Consider the following 14,079-nt stretch of genomic DNA (forward strand, 5'->3'; position numbering starts at 1 on the left):
AAAGAGAGAGAGAGAGAGAGAGAGTAATATATGTATAATAGTTCAAAGAGGTCGAACGAAGCAGCTTACATTAGAGGATAATAAATACAGTATAAGAAAGAAGAAAGACGAATTCTTTTATTTATTTATGTCAAATATTGACAATTCTTACAAAATAATATTAAGCATACAAATTACATGTTATATTAATGCTTTTATTACTATTTTTCTTATCACTAGTTTATCTATTGTCGCCTGTGGAATAGATAGTATAAAATATCTTAATTTCAAACTTTAAAATACATTTCAAATATTGTTGAAGAAATAAAACGTTTATTAATTCCAATAGCCGCATAAGTAGGACGAGTAAAAAAATTTGGTCAATAATACACTATAAGAAATTAAGAGTAAAAAACTGTAGAATATAAGGATAAAATATGTATTCAAAATATTAATTTTGAATAACGCCGGAAGAATAAAAAGTTTTTTTTAATATCAATAATTACATAGGTCGAATAGGCCAAGAAATTCTGTCAATAATAGACGATGAGAAAAAATGACAAAGCGTAGAAAGTATGGAAGAGACATAGCTGTGTTATCGCGTTGCATTGTCCGCAGAGTCATCTTTCTCTCTTTTTTCTCTCCTCTTTCTCTCTCTCTCTCTCTCTCTCTCGTCGGAAGATAAAATCTAACAATAGAAGTACACTAGGTGATTAGTAGCTCAACTTAAAACGAAGAGTGTTTAATCGTGAGTGAAATTTACGAACTTTTTATTTTAAAGTGCCTAGAGGCGTTTGTGCGCGCCATTAATTAGTCGACAATTGTAACCGAAGTAGCTTTAACAAACGCAACGTGGACTTCCTCTCCCTGCTCACCACTGACAGTAACTCCTCTATCCGTGAAAACGCCTGCGTTAATTAGCGTGCTCGCGTGCGTATACGCGTGCGTCTTTGTGTTAAATACGTCGACTAATTGCGTACGAGCGCGAGCTGTGGTGTATTGTTGAGCTAGATCCCGGCAAAACTAGCGGGAAAGGCTCGCGTATATAAAATGCTTTGCGATTCAGACTGGAAATGCATATAAATGCTTGATGAAACTGAGATTTTTTTCAGATTGTAAACGGGTTATCGGGCTGCCGCCTCATAATTACGCGGCGACACGATTAATTAAGACGGACGGTCGAGATATTGTTAACGTGCTGGCTGTCTAGAAACGAAACAAACTATCGCCTGACGAACTATCGTTTGTCCGGAACCGCGAAATCGCTACGCTCCGAAAACTTGTTGTAAATTAGTCCGATTGTGCGCGATGATATGCATAACGGAACATAAATCGTGAAATCCAATTTGAATTCGGAACCACCGGCATACAATTAACGCAATACATCCACCGTATAGTAGTCCCTCCTCCTGGGCAGAAGGGATCGCTCCTCATTTCGGATGCGTCCGTTGCCCCGGAGATGCATGCGCATCCCCGGATGATTAGCCCCGTAGCCTGAGCTTACCATGCACGTCGATGACTTAGAAAGGTTCCCCACTTTCCCCTCTACCCTTTTCCCCGTCCCACGTTACGCACTGATAAATGCCCAAAATTACTGGTTAGACTGGTATCGGGCTCGTTAATTGCCGCTCGTTATAAGGGCAACGTGCGCAGAAGGTATAAAAGAAGGATTTTTAACAACGCGGCGGAATCACAACACATACCGCTAACGATATACACACCCTTACCTACCTACAAGATTTTCTGCGCCCGGGGGATACTCTCGACACGGCGAACGAGTAATGGCGATCGTCGACTCTGCATAATAACACGCTGTATGGGACAATCGCGCGGTTCTTTATTTTCTCGTAAAGCCAACGACTATCGAAACGGGCTCCCGTAGTCGGTAGTAACGTTACCGCCGCGCTGCGCCGTCGAAAACAACGGCAAATGTTCAACGCGTTACGCTCCTTAATTATCCGCGCGAAATATCGATGTGTATAGCGGCGTGAGATCGCTGGTATACTCTTACTGGCAACTTTATAGGCGATTTTGACGGCTAAAGACGAAGGTTCGGGTGGCCGAAACCGAGACGCGTTTGTCAGTTCGAAACAATACTCGCGTTTCTGGGTTTATGGACGAGGGATGTTTTTAAAATGCTCGGTGAGCTTAATGACGGTTCTGAACGCGTTTCGTCTCAAAGTGTACTTTATCGCGTTGGTTTCTCTCCCATTCTTTGTTCGCTTCAGCTGATGAAAAATATCAGAATAATGTCAATAATCGATCTTGAAACATTAGCTGCGAGATGAAAATTATCGACGCATCTTACAATTAGCTGTTAAGAACGTAATCTTGCGTTGAATAAAATAATGTCCTTCTACATCGACATTGCACTGTGAAATAAAAGGTTAATTTTTGTTGTTGTTATAAAAACGCAAATAACTAGAGATTATCTTAATTTTGGATTCAAAGCTAAATTTTATATATCAATAAAGCTAATGTGACAAAGATTGATAACATGTAAATTAGAATATTCGATTTATTGTGTTATGAATCATCAGACTTTAGGACAGAGTCCTATTTATAATTTTAGCACACAAAATTACAAGTAGAATTTTGTCTTAAATTCTGACACGAATTTAAGATTGTCTAAAGTAGGCTTAACACGAAACGCGAGACGAGAAACGGAGGGCAAAAAAAATTAGCACATCTCTCGCCATCCTCTCGCACTTTCATTACAATGTAAGGAACTGCTAATAACGTTTTGTACGCTGCTATAATAACTGATAATTTGACACTAAAGATACAAAGGGAAGAATAAACCTCACCTTGTTACGTTCAACAGTCACGTAAAACCAGTCGGATTGATTATATCGGGTCTTCTGGCCCATTCATCGTATTCTCGGGCTAAAGAAGTGGGTCGGTTCGCGGTATCCAGTTTGCAGGGGCAACATACGTCTTGTTACAATAACGACTTTGACTTTATTTATAACAGAATAACTGTGTATGCCTGATCGAGCTTTGTGCCGCGTTTAATCTCCTTTTCCTCGGGTATCGAATTTAGGTACTTCCCATTTTCGTTACGGCTTCGCAGGGAGAAAATATTAAATTACACTCGAGTGCGGAGAGTGCCTAACCCACAATTTCTAATAGTCCATATAAATAGAAAAATTGTTGATTCAGAAAATATGGCATTAGGCCAGTTAAATAATAGAAATTGTGGGATAGGCATACCTATGGCATTTAGGTTGCACCAACCGTAGTGTAAACAAGCATCATCACGATTCTCAATTCGTCGTTTCCTTTTACAGATTATATAGTTTTACTTATCTAATCTAGAGAAAGAAAGAGAATTTACTCAATCGTATTTCGAATCGCGTTAAATTTGCATCATCAACGTGATTCTTAGCTAACTGAGAATGTTGACGCGCCGAAAGAAATATGCGTCTTCTGTAACAAGCAGTATCAAAATTATCGTCGTCATATATACGCATTTTCGTAGCGACGCGCTGCGGTCCGATGACGACTTCTTAGTATACGGTGCTTACGCGGCCAATTCTAAATCACTGATATCCCATCCACATATCCCATAGCCCCGCGCCGCGTCGTTTCGCTCTCAATTAGCGACATACGGATATATCATCGCGCGGCCAATTAAAATGTAGGAAACGAGAGAAGCTGCCGTTCTCCGTTCCGTTCTGTAAAGCCGCAACATTGGGCCGCTCGGTACTAACTAATGTATGACATTCGGCTCTCCGTTCTTAATTCGTTCTCCCTGTCGATTTATTTATTTTAAGAAAGCTATACATATAGTTCTCTCTCTCTCTCTTTCTCTCTGTCTCTTTCTCTCCTCCGCTGGCGAGCCGTTATTCCTCGGATTCCTTGATCCACCGTTAATGCACCGGAATTTCGGGACGCGCTAAGAGCCACGGAACACGACAAACTTTAAGGCCATTACCGGCCACTTGCTCATCCGGTCGAAAATAATTCACGTCCTTGATTATCTACTGTGCTTTAAAGAGGAAACATGGTATCCCTGAAGACTAAAATTTTTGCTACAGCCGGCAATTAAATACGCGCGTCTCAAATACGGCAGTGCAAATTTACAAAGCGTCACACGTATATAAAACCGAAAAATTTATTTGTTAATAGAGAGAAAAATGGGACGCGCGAGTCTCATTTTTTTCGTTCCATGCCTTTCGCCGAAGTCAATTGGCTAGCATTAGCTAAGTGCCGTACATGGTTAACCCGCAATCTCTAAATATTTTATCTAAACAAGAAAAGCACGGGTTTGGCAAGTATATGATTCTGGGTCGGTCAAATATTGAGTATAGACAGGCAGCCAGCGGTTCAATCGTCAGCTGGAAGAAAAGATCCAAATCTCAACGTTTAGCGATTCGGGTCGGCGACGATCCACGCACTCAACTTTAGTGGCCTCGTAATATCTCCTCGGAATATATATGCGTGATGAGGATGCTCGCCAAAGTTAAGAAGCGAAAGTCACTCGTGCCATGCACACGCGAACGCGGACGGCGGACGTGTTACGCAAAATTCTCGACAATAAAATCGAGAGTCCGCCGGATATGAATTTTCGTGGTTTTACGCAACGGCACTGAAGGGGCTATTAGAGTTAGCGCCTTGTCGCCACGACAAAGCGGAAGCGACCGGTTCTATTGTTTCGCCACGGTTCACGCGCGCGGACTTCTACGATCGTCACGGTACGTCGCGCGGGCGCGCGTTTACGCGCCCGCGAAAACAAGCCGGGAGGGTCACTTGCGAAATAGAGGAGAGCAGGAGATTCGCTCAGAGGAGCCGAAGAGCGATCCGGAATATCCGGATGCCGATCGCCCGGTCCGGTGCGGCCACTGCGGCCACTGCGGCCTGCGGAGTTGCGAACACCCGGACTGCCGCGCGCCATCAGATTGTCCACCATCCAGTCTCTCTCTCGCGTGCAGCGATGCAATTTCGGGGATTGTAGCGCTAAGTGCTGCTCGTTGTAAAAAATACCTGCCCCGAGGGGTGAGCGGTTAACGATACTCTCGCAAATCGTTCGCCGTTTACGCGTGAGAAACGAACGAGGACGAAACGAGGCTGGGGGTGCCATGCCGTCAGGTAGACGCGAGCAAGCGGGAATTGTGGATTGACTCGCGACGGCGACGTTAATTCTAATTTCGCTGAAATCTAGACCGTGCCCCGCCAGCTCGTCACGTACGCCTCGATCGACGTACAAGTGCACTGAAAACTTTTACGAAAGAGCTTTACTATAACTTCTAGCTTCACTAGCTCCGGCAGTCTTTTCATCAGTGCGTTAAGGAATACGTGGTCGCTCGGAATCGCGGACTTTAACGATGGCGACTTATTCTGATTAATATTACCCACTATATGAGCGCGCCTCGCCGCAGTATTCATTTCGAAAATCATCAGATATTCAGGTTAACGTAGTTATAATTTGATTTTCATGCGCTCGCACATGCTGAGAGAATCGTGCATCGTGTCCGATAGATGCGTTAAATTAATATTAATGATTGAAGAGATACGTCTACGTATCTCGTGTTTCCCTCCCGAAAAGAAACGTGCCAACGTGCGTTCAGATACTCCGCGGGATATTCCGCTGATAACGAATTAATCATGCCATATTGCCCGCGAGTTTGAATGAGACGAACTGAGACGCTCGCGAAACGAAAGCCGTGTCTATGCCTACGTACATAGGCACGTATGCGATGCGCGCATGTGAGTTAGCGTATAATGACAGCGACAATGGTTGGTGGTGAAAGTTGCACGCACTCAAGACGGCGCGCGCGAGCGAGGCATTCGTTGCACGTCTTGTGCTTGGTGAGTGCACCGTGAGAGAGAACGAGCATATTTAATTTCCTTCTACGTTTCAATATTGGCAAACCCGAGCTTCATCCTCTTGCGCACGTGTCTATTTTTCGTTAGCGTTAACAAGCGCGCCGAGGGCAACACTCCCCTCGTTTTTTAATATGTCCCTTACATAAAGACTGAAGCGCGGAAACGCATCGTTAATAAATGTATCATCAAGATTTGTCCTTGTTGAGAATTGAAATTAATTGATGACCAAACTCTCTCTCTTTTTCTCCCCCTCTCTCTTTCTCTCGGTAAATCAACTTAATCAACTTTATCAACGTGACTGCACGATGTGACAACTCCTCTATTATTGTGGCGTGGAAACGAATTGCCTTGTTTGGCTTTCTCAATTTAATAGAAACCGCACAGTTTCACGCGGATGATAGAAATAAGCCGGCAAGATCTAAACGTCCGACATAAATTGTTCCTGACACGCGCCGATTCGTCCAACAAACCCAGATTCGGTCGCAAAACGATCTCTATTTCGTGATACTCATCATGAAAATTTACATTAGCAGTTAAGAAATTTATAGAAGCAATCGCATGATGTTGATTATTACCTGAAAGTCGTTTTGAATACGGTAGCACTTTAGAGATAGCGACTACAGCATCCATAGATGACGTGAATAGCGACAGCTCTGGAGTACCCTTTACTCGAGGATCGATCGGTAATATGTAATGCTCTGTCTGAGTAGGTTAATACATCTTACGTGGGTGTTTATATTGCGTCGCTCTTGTCATGCTGAAGGAAATAGTGCCATTTATGCGCGCGTGCGGGTCTATTAGTTTGCTAATAATAGCTCCTGTACATTGTACTATTATATTCGTGGCATCTTCGTAGCTTCGCGAACGGGGTATAAGACAATTTGTAAAAGAGCGTTGGATACTACGTATATTGATGAACACATATCGCACGTATACTAATAAATGTAATTATACGAGAGGATACAAGAATCGTGTCGAGATTTATTACTTCGCTAAAAGTGCATGCGTGCATGTGTCAGCGTATAACGCGCAGAAGGCAGAAGAAGAAGTCTGCGAACGATCGTCTCGCGATTCCAATTTTATCCGCCGATTATATTCCCGGCTGTGATAAAGATCATCGTATTCGCCCCGTCCTTTTCGCGCACCTTCCTCTCGGACGACTGTTGTCATTTTCACTCGAGGTCGGATCGCGCGAATAACTTCTTCATAATCATCGTGAGTAGCAGGCGGAGATTATTAGCGGCGGGAACAGGCTAACGAAATGAGACGATGACCGTGCACATTTCAGAGATCCGTGGAAGTGGGACGGGCAAAGGGCACATTAGAGAGGTTTTTTTTTTTTCGAAGAAGTCCGAAGTGCGGCCGCTGCAAAGGACGGTAAGTAGGTAAGTAGGTGCAAGGAGATGCTACTGTTTTTTCGTTAACGTCGTGTCGCCACACGTCGCCGGACCAGCCGCCTCCGCGATTTTGATTGCGATTTCTTCGGCGAACAATGGTACATACGTCGCGAGCGTCCGTACAATAACGTGTTAATAACGCTTTCCACGATGAATTTAATCGCTCGGTTAACGTTTTACCGCGGTAACAGACGGACTGGACGATGGGCGTTAGGCCTTAATAGATACAGGTTTCACTCATTAAGGTGAGATTTTCTGTCGTATATACAGAGTTGGGCGAAACTCGATTTACGGCGTGCCGTTATACGTACGCTGTTTGTGTATCTACCAGTTGCACGCGCGGGTCGAGACGATGAAGCGTGGTTACGAACTTTAATTAAGAAAAATAGAAAAAAAAATAGGAGGGAACTAATTATGTGCATTAAACTACGAAGATTGGAAATTATGATAACGTAAACGCGAGTGCACTCGGGATGTAATTATTTCGTAGAACGGTTGTTCGGAGTTTATTTACAGTCGATTAGCGCGTAGCAGCCGCGCCCAAAAATTAGTAGAACGCTACTCCGCGTGGCATTCCCCGGAAAAGTATTGCGAAACAATGCGAGGCTAAAAGCGTAAAGTTCGTCCGCGATAAATTAATCGGCGCTACTTAAAATCACCGTCGCGTTACGCGCGTGTCGCGCTAAACTTTCTCGTAGCACTCGCCGCGCATAAGTTGCCTGAGAAATTGCTGAGAGAAACGGGAAAGAATAAAAGCAGCGATTTGCTTATGAAATGAATCCCAGCAATTAACAGAAACACAGCTGACGGCACGGCTTTCCTCGTCACCCAGGGGGTACCGTGCCCGGACGCGTTCCCGTTTTTTTACATGGCGGGAATCCCCAGGAGGCCTACACCATGCCACACGTTTAGAGACGTGTGGAAAATAATATAGACAGAAGAATAATAACCCTGAAATAGGACGTTATAATTTGCGATGTAAACGTGCGACCGCGCGATCTAAAAGTTTTATTTGCTTGTTATTCGGATTCGCTGCGGTTTCAAACTGAGCTGTCAAGATAGGTATAAGATTAAACCGGTGAATTCGCGGCTTTTCTTTGCACGTATCATGGAAACAACGAAATGTTTTTCGATCAGAATTGTTTAGTTATTTCCTAAATGAAAATTTAGGAAATAACTAAACAATTTCGATCGGAATCCATCCCGAAAAGTTCTGCAATATACGTGCCTTGTACACAGAACGTAGAAACGCCGTTAAACCAATGAATTCGTGACGATCCCAAATACGATTCCATCAATTCTTAAGTCTCTTTGACTACGTTTACACCCTGCATTTAGGCCACGGTCCATAGACCTAGGATACTTCAAATTCGACCTGAATTATTTAGGTCGCCTACTCTGTAGCGAAAACAGAAGAATTATGTGTGTCGTACCTATTAAATTGTTATTCTATTGTCACATACGATTAACCGTGGATATGTGCAAAGCCTCGTAAGAATATTCATATTTCTGACATGTTTCTTATGTCGCTTGTAATTGATCGCTCGTGAACGATACTGGCAGACACGTATCTTTTTCGTGAAAAACTTAGTAGCAATTGTTCTCACACGACAGACTGACGTGCCCAAATTTCAATTATTAATTATATGATGATCTTAAATTTTCTAATGTGGTCGAATAAAAAGTATTATATAAGATTTAAATATTTTATGTATTTACAAAAAAGATCAGAACTTAAAAGATGTTAGTTTTATATAATTGTAAAAGCACGCGTTTAAAAACGAAGTTAGGCTCATGTCGTCCTGTATCGCGATAGAAGAAGAGGATCATATTTACCGTATTCCTCGCAAAAAAAAAACGTGATGCCATGTTGGCGGAAATCGTGCGTGCACATGCCTTTCGACGTTAATGATCCGGCTAAACGTAATTTTGCCGGAGAGTTTATGTTCCGTTTTTTTTTTTGCATATTGAAACACTGTTACCGAAAACGCTCACTCCGAGGTAGGTATACCGTCGTACATCGTGCACGCTCGATTTTTACGCTGCCGGGATCGTTCATAGCGGAACAAATGGAAAACCTTACATTACTACGACCGATAAACTCCGTGTAATATCGGTGTATCTTATATACGCTAAGCACTTATAACCCAATGGATGTAATACCTCTCCGATGCTATCTAATGTACAGACCAATATGAAACGCAGTCGCCGATAACGCGATCGAGACTAGGGGTCCGTGGTGCGCGATAAACCGATCACGTGAACTCAAGAGGTGCACAAGCTCTACCGGAACGGAGCCTTATATATCCTGGAAGTTATTGATCATCCCTTTGCTTCAGTCAGGTCAGGTCGGTCGTGCCCGGTGCACGTGCGCAGATTCTTTCCGCCGCGATGCCGAAGCGCGGAAGCGCTACCTGCGGTTGTATGCCTTTAAGAGGATTAATTCATCGTAGTATACAAACCAATTTTAACAAATGAGCTATTCTTAAACATTTCGTATTAAGACTGATATTGATGTTGCCTAATATATAACGATTTTTATTACTTGGCGATTATTATTGAAGATATATATTGCATGTTGAAGATTTGTCGAAGCATGCTTATATAAAAATCTCGAAAATACAGTTTATTAATTATAATTATTTATTGCTTTGGTTATTTCGAGATCTATGTAGAAAGTTGTCACAAACTGTTATATTGAGTCTTTGAGAGGTTAATTTTTTTGAACTCTAGTGAGTTCAATTATTGATGCTGCGATGAAGATATACTCTCTAATCGTTATGCTTTTGACGGCACTAATAAAAGTGGAAATCATACGTTTCGAGAATTAAACTCACGAAAATTATGGTGATTTTTATCTGTATTTTTAGATTTACTTTCTTTTTAAAATGTTATACGTGACGCTAAATAAAAAATAATTTTACTTGGACGATAAAAAATAATGACTAAAGAAAATCTGCGGAACATCTGAAAAGCGCATAAAAGAAGATTCGTAAGATTGGGACGTCTGTTAGACGTCTGTTAAACTTTCACGTTGCTGGGAAGCGAAAACGAGTATAATTGCGGTCATCATCATCTAAAATGAATACTCGAGTTACATTGTAGATATAAAGTTCGTATCTCAGGTTCTACATAACTGAAACCGTTTTACAACTGTCACGTTGTTTCTTTCCATAATAATTAACCAATTAAAATAACCAATGCACCCATGAATCTAACTTTATCTGACTAATGATTTTTAGAAACTTTTTTGCAATGTATGATATGATAGCATTTCTTTATATTTGCCAGTCATATATCTTATATTTTCAATTGCTTTAAGAGACACAGAGAACTTCAGTATTTCATATTTTTTGCTGATTTAAGAGACACGGAGGAGAATCATGTATCTTTAATAAGCTAAAGCTATTCTTCATCAATTCTCCTGCGTTTATTATTGATGTGATTATGAAAATTTTGAAAACTGTTTTTTTTTTTTAATCTTAAAATCAGAGATAAGTAACATAACTGTATATGACTAATCCTGTATACGACTGTATATGACCAATTCTAAAATCCTAAAATATTATTACATGGAATAAAGGAAGTAGTGAATTCCAATGAACGGATATAAATAATGATAGTGCGTACATATTTAGGAGTATTATATCTTTTTCTATTTATTAACATAATTATTCAGCGAAAATATATCCAGAATTTTATAAAAGAATAGTCGATCGCTAAAAAATATTTGCAAATATTAATTCTGCATTTATATTAATATTTTTGAATATTTAATTCAGAAATATTTGATTAATTTTATTATATTCCAATATACTTTTCATTGTTTGTAATCATTAATTTGTTTTTGTCTTTTTTTCTACGTATTTTATTTGATTTCATATCATTTTGTTCAATGTGAATAGTATCAGATATTCGATGTTTGTAATTTATAATAATAAATATATTTTTAAATTAATATGACTATATATATATATATATATATATATATATATATATATATCACAATGTCGGTACTGCAGAAATATAGTAAACATTTCTCAATTCACACAATGGTTAGCACAGTGTTGCTAGATGGCAGAATACGCGACTTCGAATCCAGCGGTCCAGCCGTCCAGTAGTCAACCACAGTGTCGCAGAAGGTGCTGCGCAATTTTGTGCTGTAGTATATTAGTCCGAGAAAAATATTACATCTGTGTAATAATTCACATATTAATAGACCATTGGATATCAAAAAGAAGACCAAACGTACTCGATATCCTGAATACAGTGTCACCAGAAACAGACGCCAAAAACGTTTCAATAAGTACGTATGTGATATTGTGTACTGATGGTGCCTGCTTTTTACAGAATATGATATTTTCAGCCACTAGGTGGCGATAGCAGAATGATAATCCAGCTCTGTATTACAGTATTTTGTAGTATATAGTATATACTGTACACATTTTACAATATACATTGTGTAATATATAAGTATAGTATAGCATATTATAATATAGCATGGTACAGAGTGTATGTAGCATACTATAGTATAGAGATAATATGGAACTCGCTGTAGTATACTATAATAAACAGTTAGTATATTATAACAATCAAGTTATACTTACTGCTATACAAATTAATAACTCTCTCTGAAGACAATATTTATTGCTTTCAGGACATTTTACGTATCTTAACGAATTAGTACCGAAACATATGAGCGCGAAAGCAATCAACAATGTAAAGCGATAATATAACAATTAGATAATCGATAATTCTTTGGTACAACGTATGTAAAATGGGGAAAATGAAGAAACTGCCGAGACCATTTATAAAAATCAAGCGTCTTTCGAGAAGGAAAAAAATGATTCTACTGAGTCGCGAAATTAAGAAATATGCACACTCGAAATGGGAACAGGACAAAATGCACGCTAATTTGGAGGCTACAACAAACTTTAATATGCTAAAAATTACGGCAGACCCGCAAATGGACATAGATTACGTAAGAAGCATGTCATTGGTGTCAATTTATGATCGTAATTACAGAAACCCCATACAAGAAAACATTTCCGAAGATTCTGTGTATATCAGATTCGATGTGATGCATAACTTGAGTAATTTAAGTATCGACGACGGAAGTGAAGGCACTTGTAATGTAAATACGCCGCAGCAGGACATCGGTTCAGATATTTTGCAGAAAACTTCTTTCCTTCATATAAGCGACAGTAATGAGCCAAATATATATGACAGAATAAGAAATATTGTTATGTCATAGAATGTAAACAAAATAAGGCTGTTTCAAAGGAGATTATATAATATATAAAAAATATAACATATAATATATAATATATAATTTATATACTATATTTAAAATATATATGTACATAAAAAACATATATATACATAAACATATATATATTTTATATTTCTATAATATGTCTATATGTGTTTTATAATTTTTTATAATTTTATAACACAACATTATGCGACATAATCTTATATTGTATTAACTCTGCGAAAATGATATAAATATTTATTCTAATTATATATTTTTACACAATAGAAGATATATTTAATAATTAAAATAAATATTATAATAAATTTTTCATTGTTTATCGAGATACATATTTAACTAAATATGCAAAGCACCCTTCCCATAATTTATATTATTCGAATTTTTTAAAAATATGATTCACTACGGTAATAAATCCATATCAAAACATGTATTTTATCGAAATTTATTTATATAGAACAACGAAAACTCGGCATAAAATAGACTTCTTTTAATGTCACATCTAAGGTATATTGGCTTTAAATGTTTTTGTTGTACAAAATACACATAGAGAATTACGCGATGAAATTTTTATCGTGACATAAAAGTGACATTAAAAAATTTTGAACTTTGCTATAAATATTCTCATAAACTAACCGATAAAAAAATTGGAATTTCTTTATTTATTTTTTTTTTTTAATGAATTTTTACGTAATCACATTATTTATAAAAAGCTTATATTTAAAATTTTATGCAAATCTTTTAACATCTCTGATTTTCTTTAACTATCTCCTTATTAAGCAATACCCAAGTTTCATGAGGTATAATAGATGAGCAACTTCTTCGCAAAGAAGTATATCGGGTTGCCTAGCAATACGGATTACGAACTGACGAGGTGCACGGCCTTGAGCTATGTGGAGCATGTTCCAATTCAACTGAAGTATGAAAATGCGGAAGGAATGTTCGATTAACCATACGCTTTGTTCTATTTTTTATTTAATCTAAATAGTTCAGAATTTCGATAACTGTATTTTTATTAATTTATCCTTAGCTTTAAAATAGCCTAGATATTTCTTTATATTTTTCTTTAAAAAAATTTATATTTTATTTCTTCAATTTGAACAAATTTAAAATATGTCAGAAGAATTGCTGCAAATCTTATACGCATCAGACTTCATACGTCGACAAGAATTGGATTTCTTTACTTTATGTACTCGCAGAAATTTACATAAGCAATAGTGACAGATTTTATAGCAACTTATAACTATTATTGACATATTTTTATATTTTTTTAAAGGAAACTTTTGCACCGTGGGCTTTTGCACGGCCGAGGTGCTTCGATGCAACTCGATGCGCCAGAATCGATTATACAGTAAGGTTGTTATCGAGGTTTCACGTTTCGGCTTGAAGCCGTACTGCACTATAGTTATAAAGTACCGGTTTTGGACGTTCCATACTGAATAGCACCATCATCGTAAAAGTCATAAATTAAAATCTCGTTAGAATATACAACTCGTGTGTATTATATATTCGATATTTGACCCTTAATCTCTGTTTGCTCATGGTGATAACATTTATTCTGAATATAGTGGGTAAAAAGTGTTGTTCTGAATCAAACAAAAT

General features: G+C 38.6%; 3 protein-coding genes across 5 annotated transcripts in view; all 3 read left to right on the forward strand.

Moving 5' to 3' along the window:
• The window catches only part of Rpl9 (ribosomal protein L9), a 111,155-nt gene that overhangs the window by 32,493 nt on the left and 64,583 nt on the right, over positions 1–14,079 (forward strand). The gene's annotated exons all lie outside the window — the stretch shown is intronic.
• The window catches only part of LOC143902700 (uncharacterized), a 58,768-nt gene that overhangs the window by 12,947 nt on the left and 31,742 nt on the right, over positions 1–14,079 (forward strand). The gene's annotated exons all lie outside the window — the stretch shown is intronic.
• LOC143902318 (uncharacterized) lies at positions 11,301–12,732 on the forward strand. 2 transcript variants are annotated; one of them, XM_077415107.1, is made up of 3 exons: positions 11,301–11,511; positions 11,572–11,779; positions 11,863–12,732. In XM_077415107.1, the coding sequence occupies exon 3, from the start codon at positions 11,983–11,985 to the stop codon at positions 12,457–12,459; it is 477 nt and encodes a 158-aa protein (XP_077271233.1). In that variant the 5' UTR covers positions 11,301–11,511; positions 11,572–11,779; positions 11,863–11,982; the 3' UTR covers positions 12,460–12,732. The 2 variants fall into 2 exon arrangements, with proteins under 2 accessions (XP_077271233.1, XP_077271232.1); XM_077415106.1 differs by lacking the exon at positions 11,572–11,779 and having other exon boundaries at positions 11,863–12,730.

This window comes from Temnothorax americanus, unplaced genomic scaffold, assembly GCF_048541705.1.
Source record: "Temnothorax americanus isolate GAGA-0224 unplaced genomic scaffold, ASM4854170v1 Scaffold4, whole genome shotgun sequence".
Taxonomy (NCBI): domain Eukaryota; kingdom Metazoa; phylum Arthropoda; class Insecta; order Hymenoptera; family Formicidae; genus Temnothorax; species Temnothorax americanus.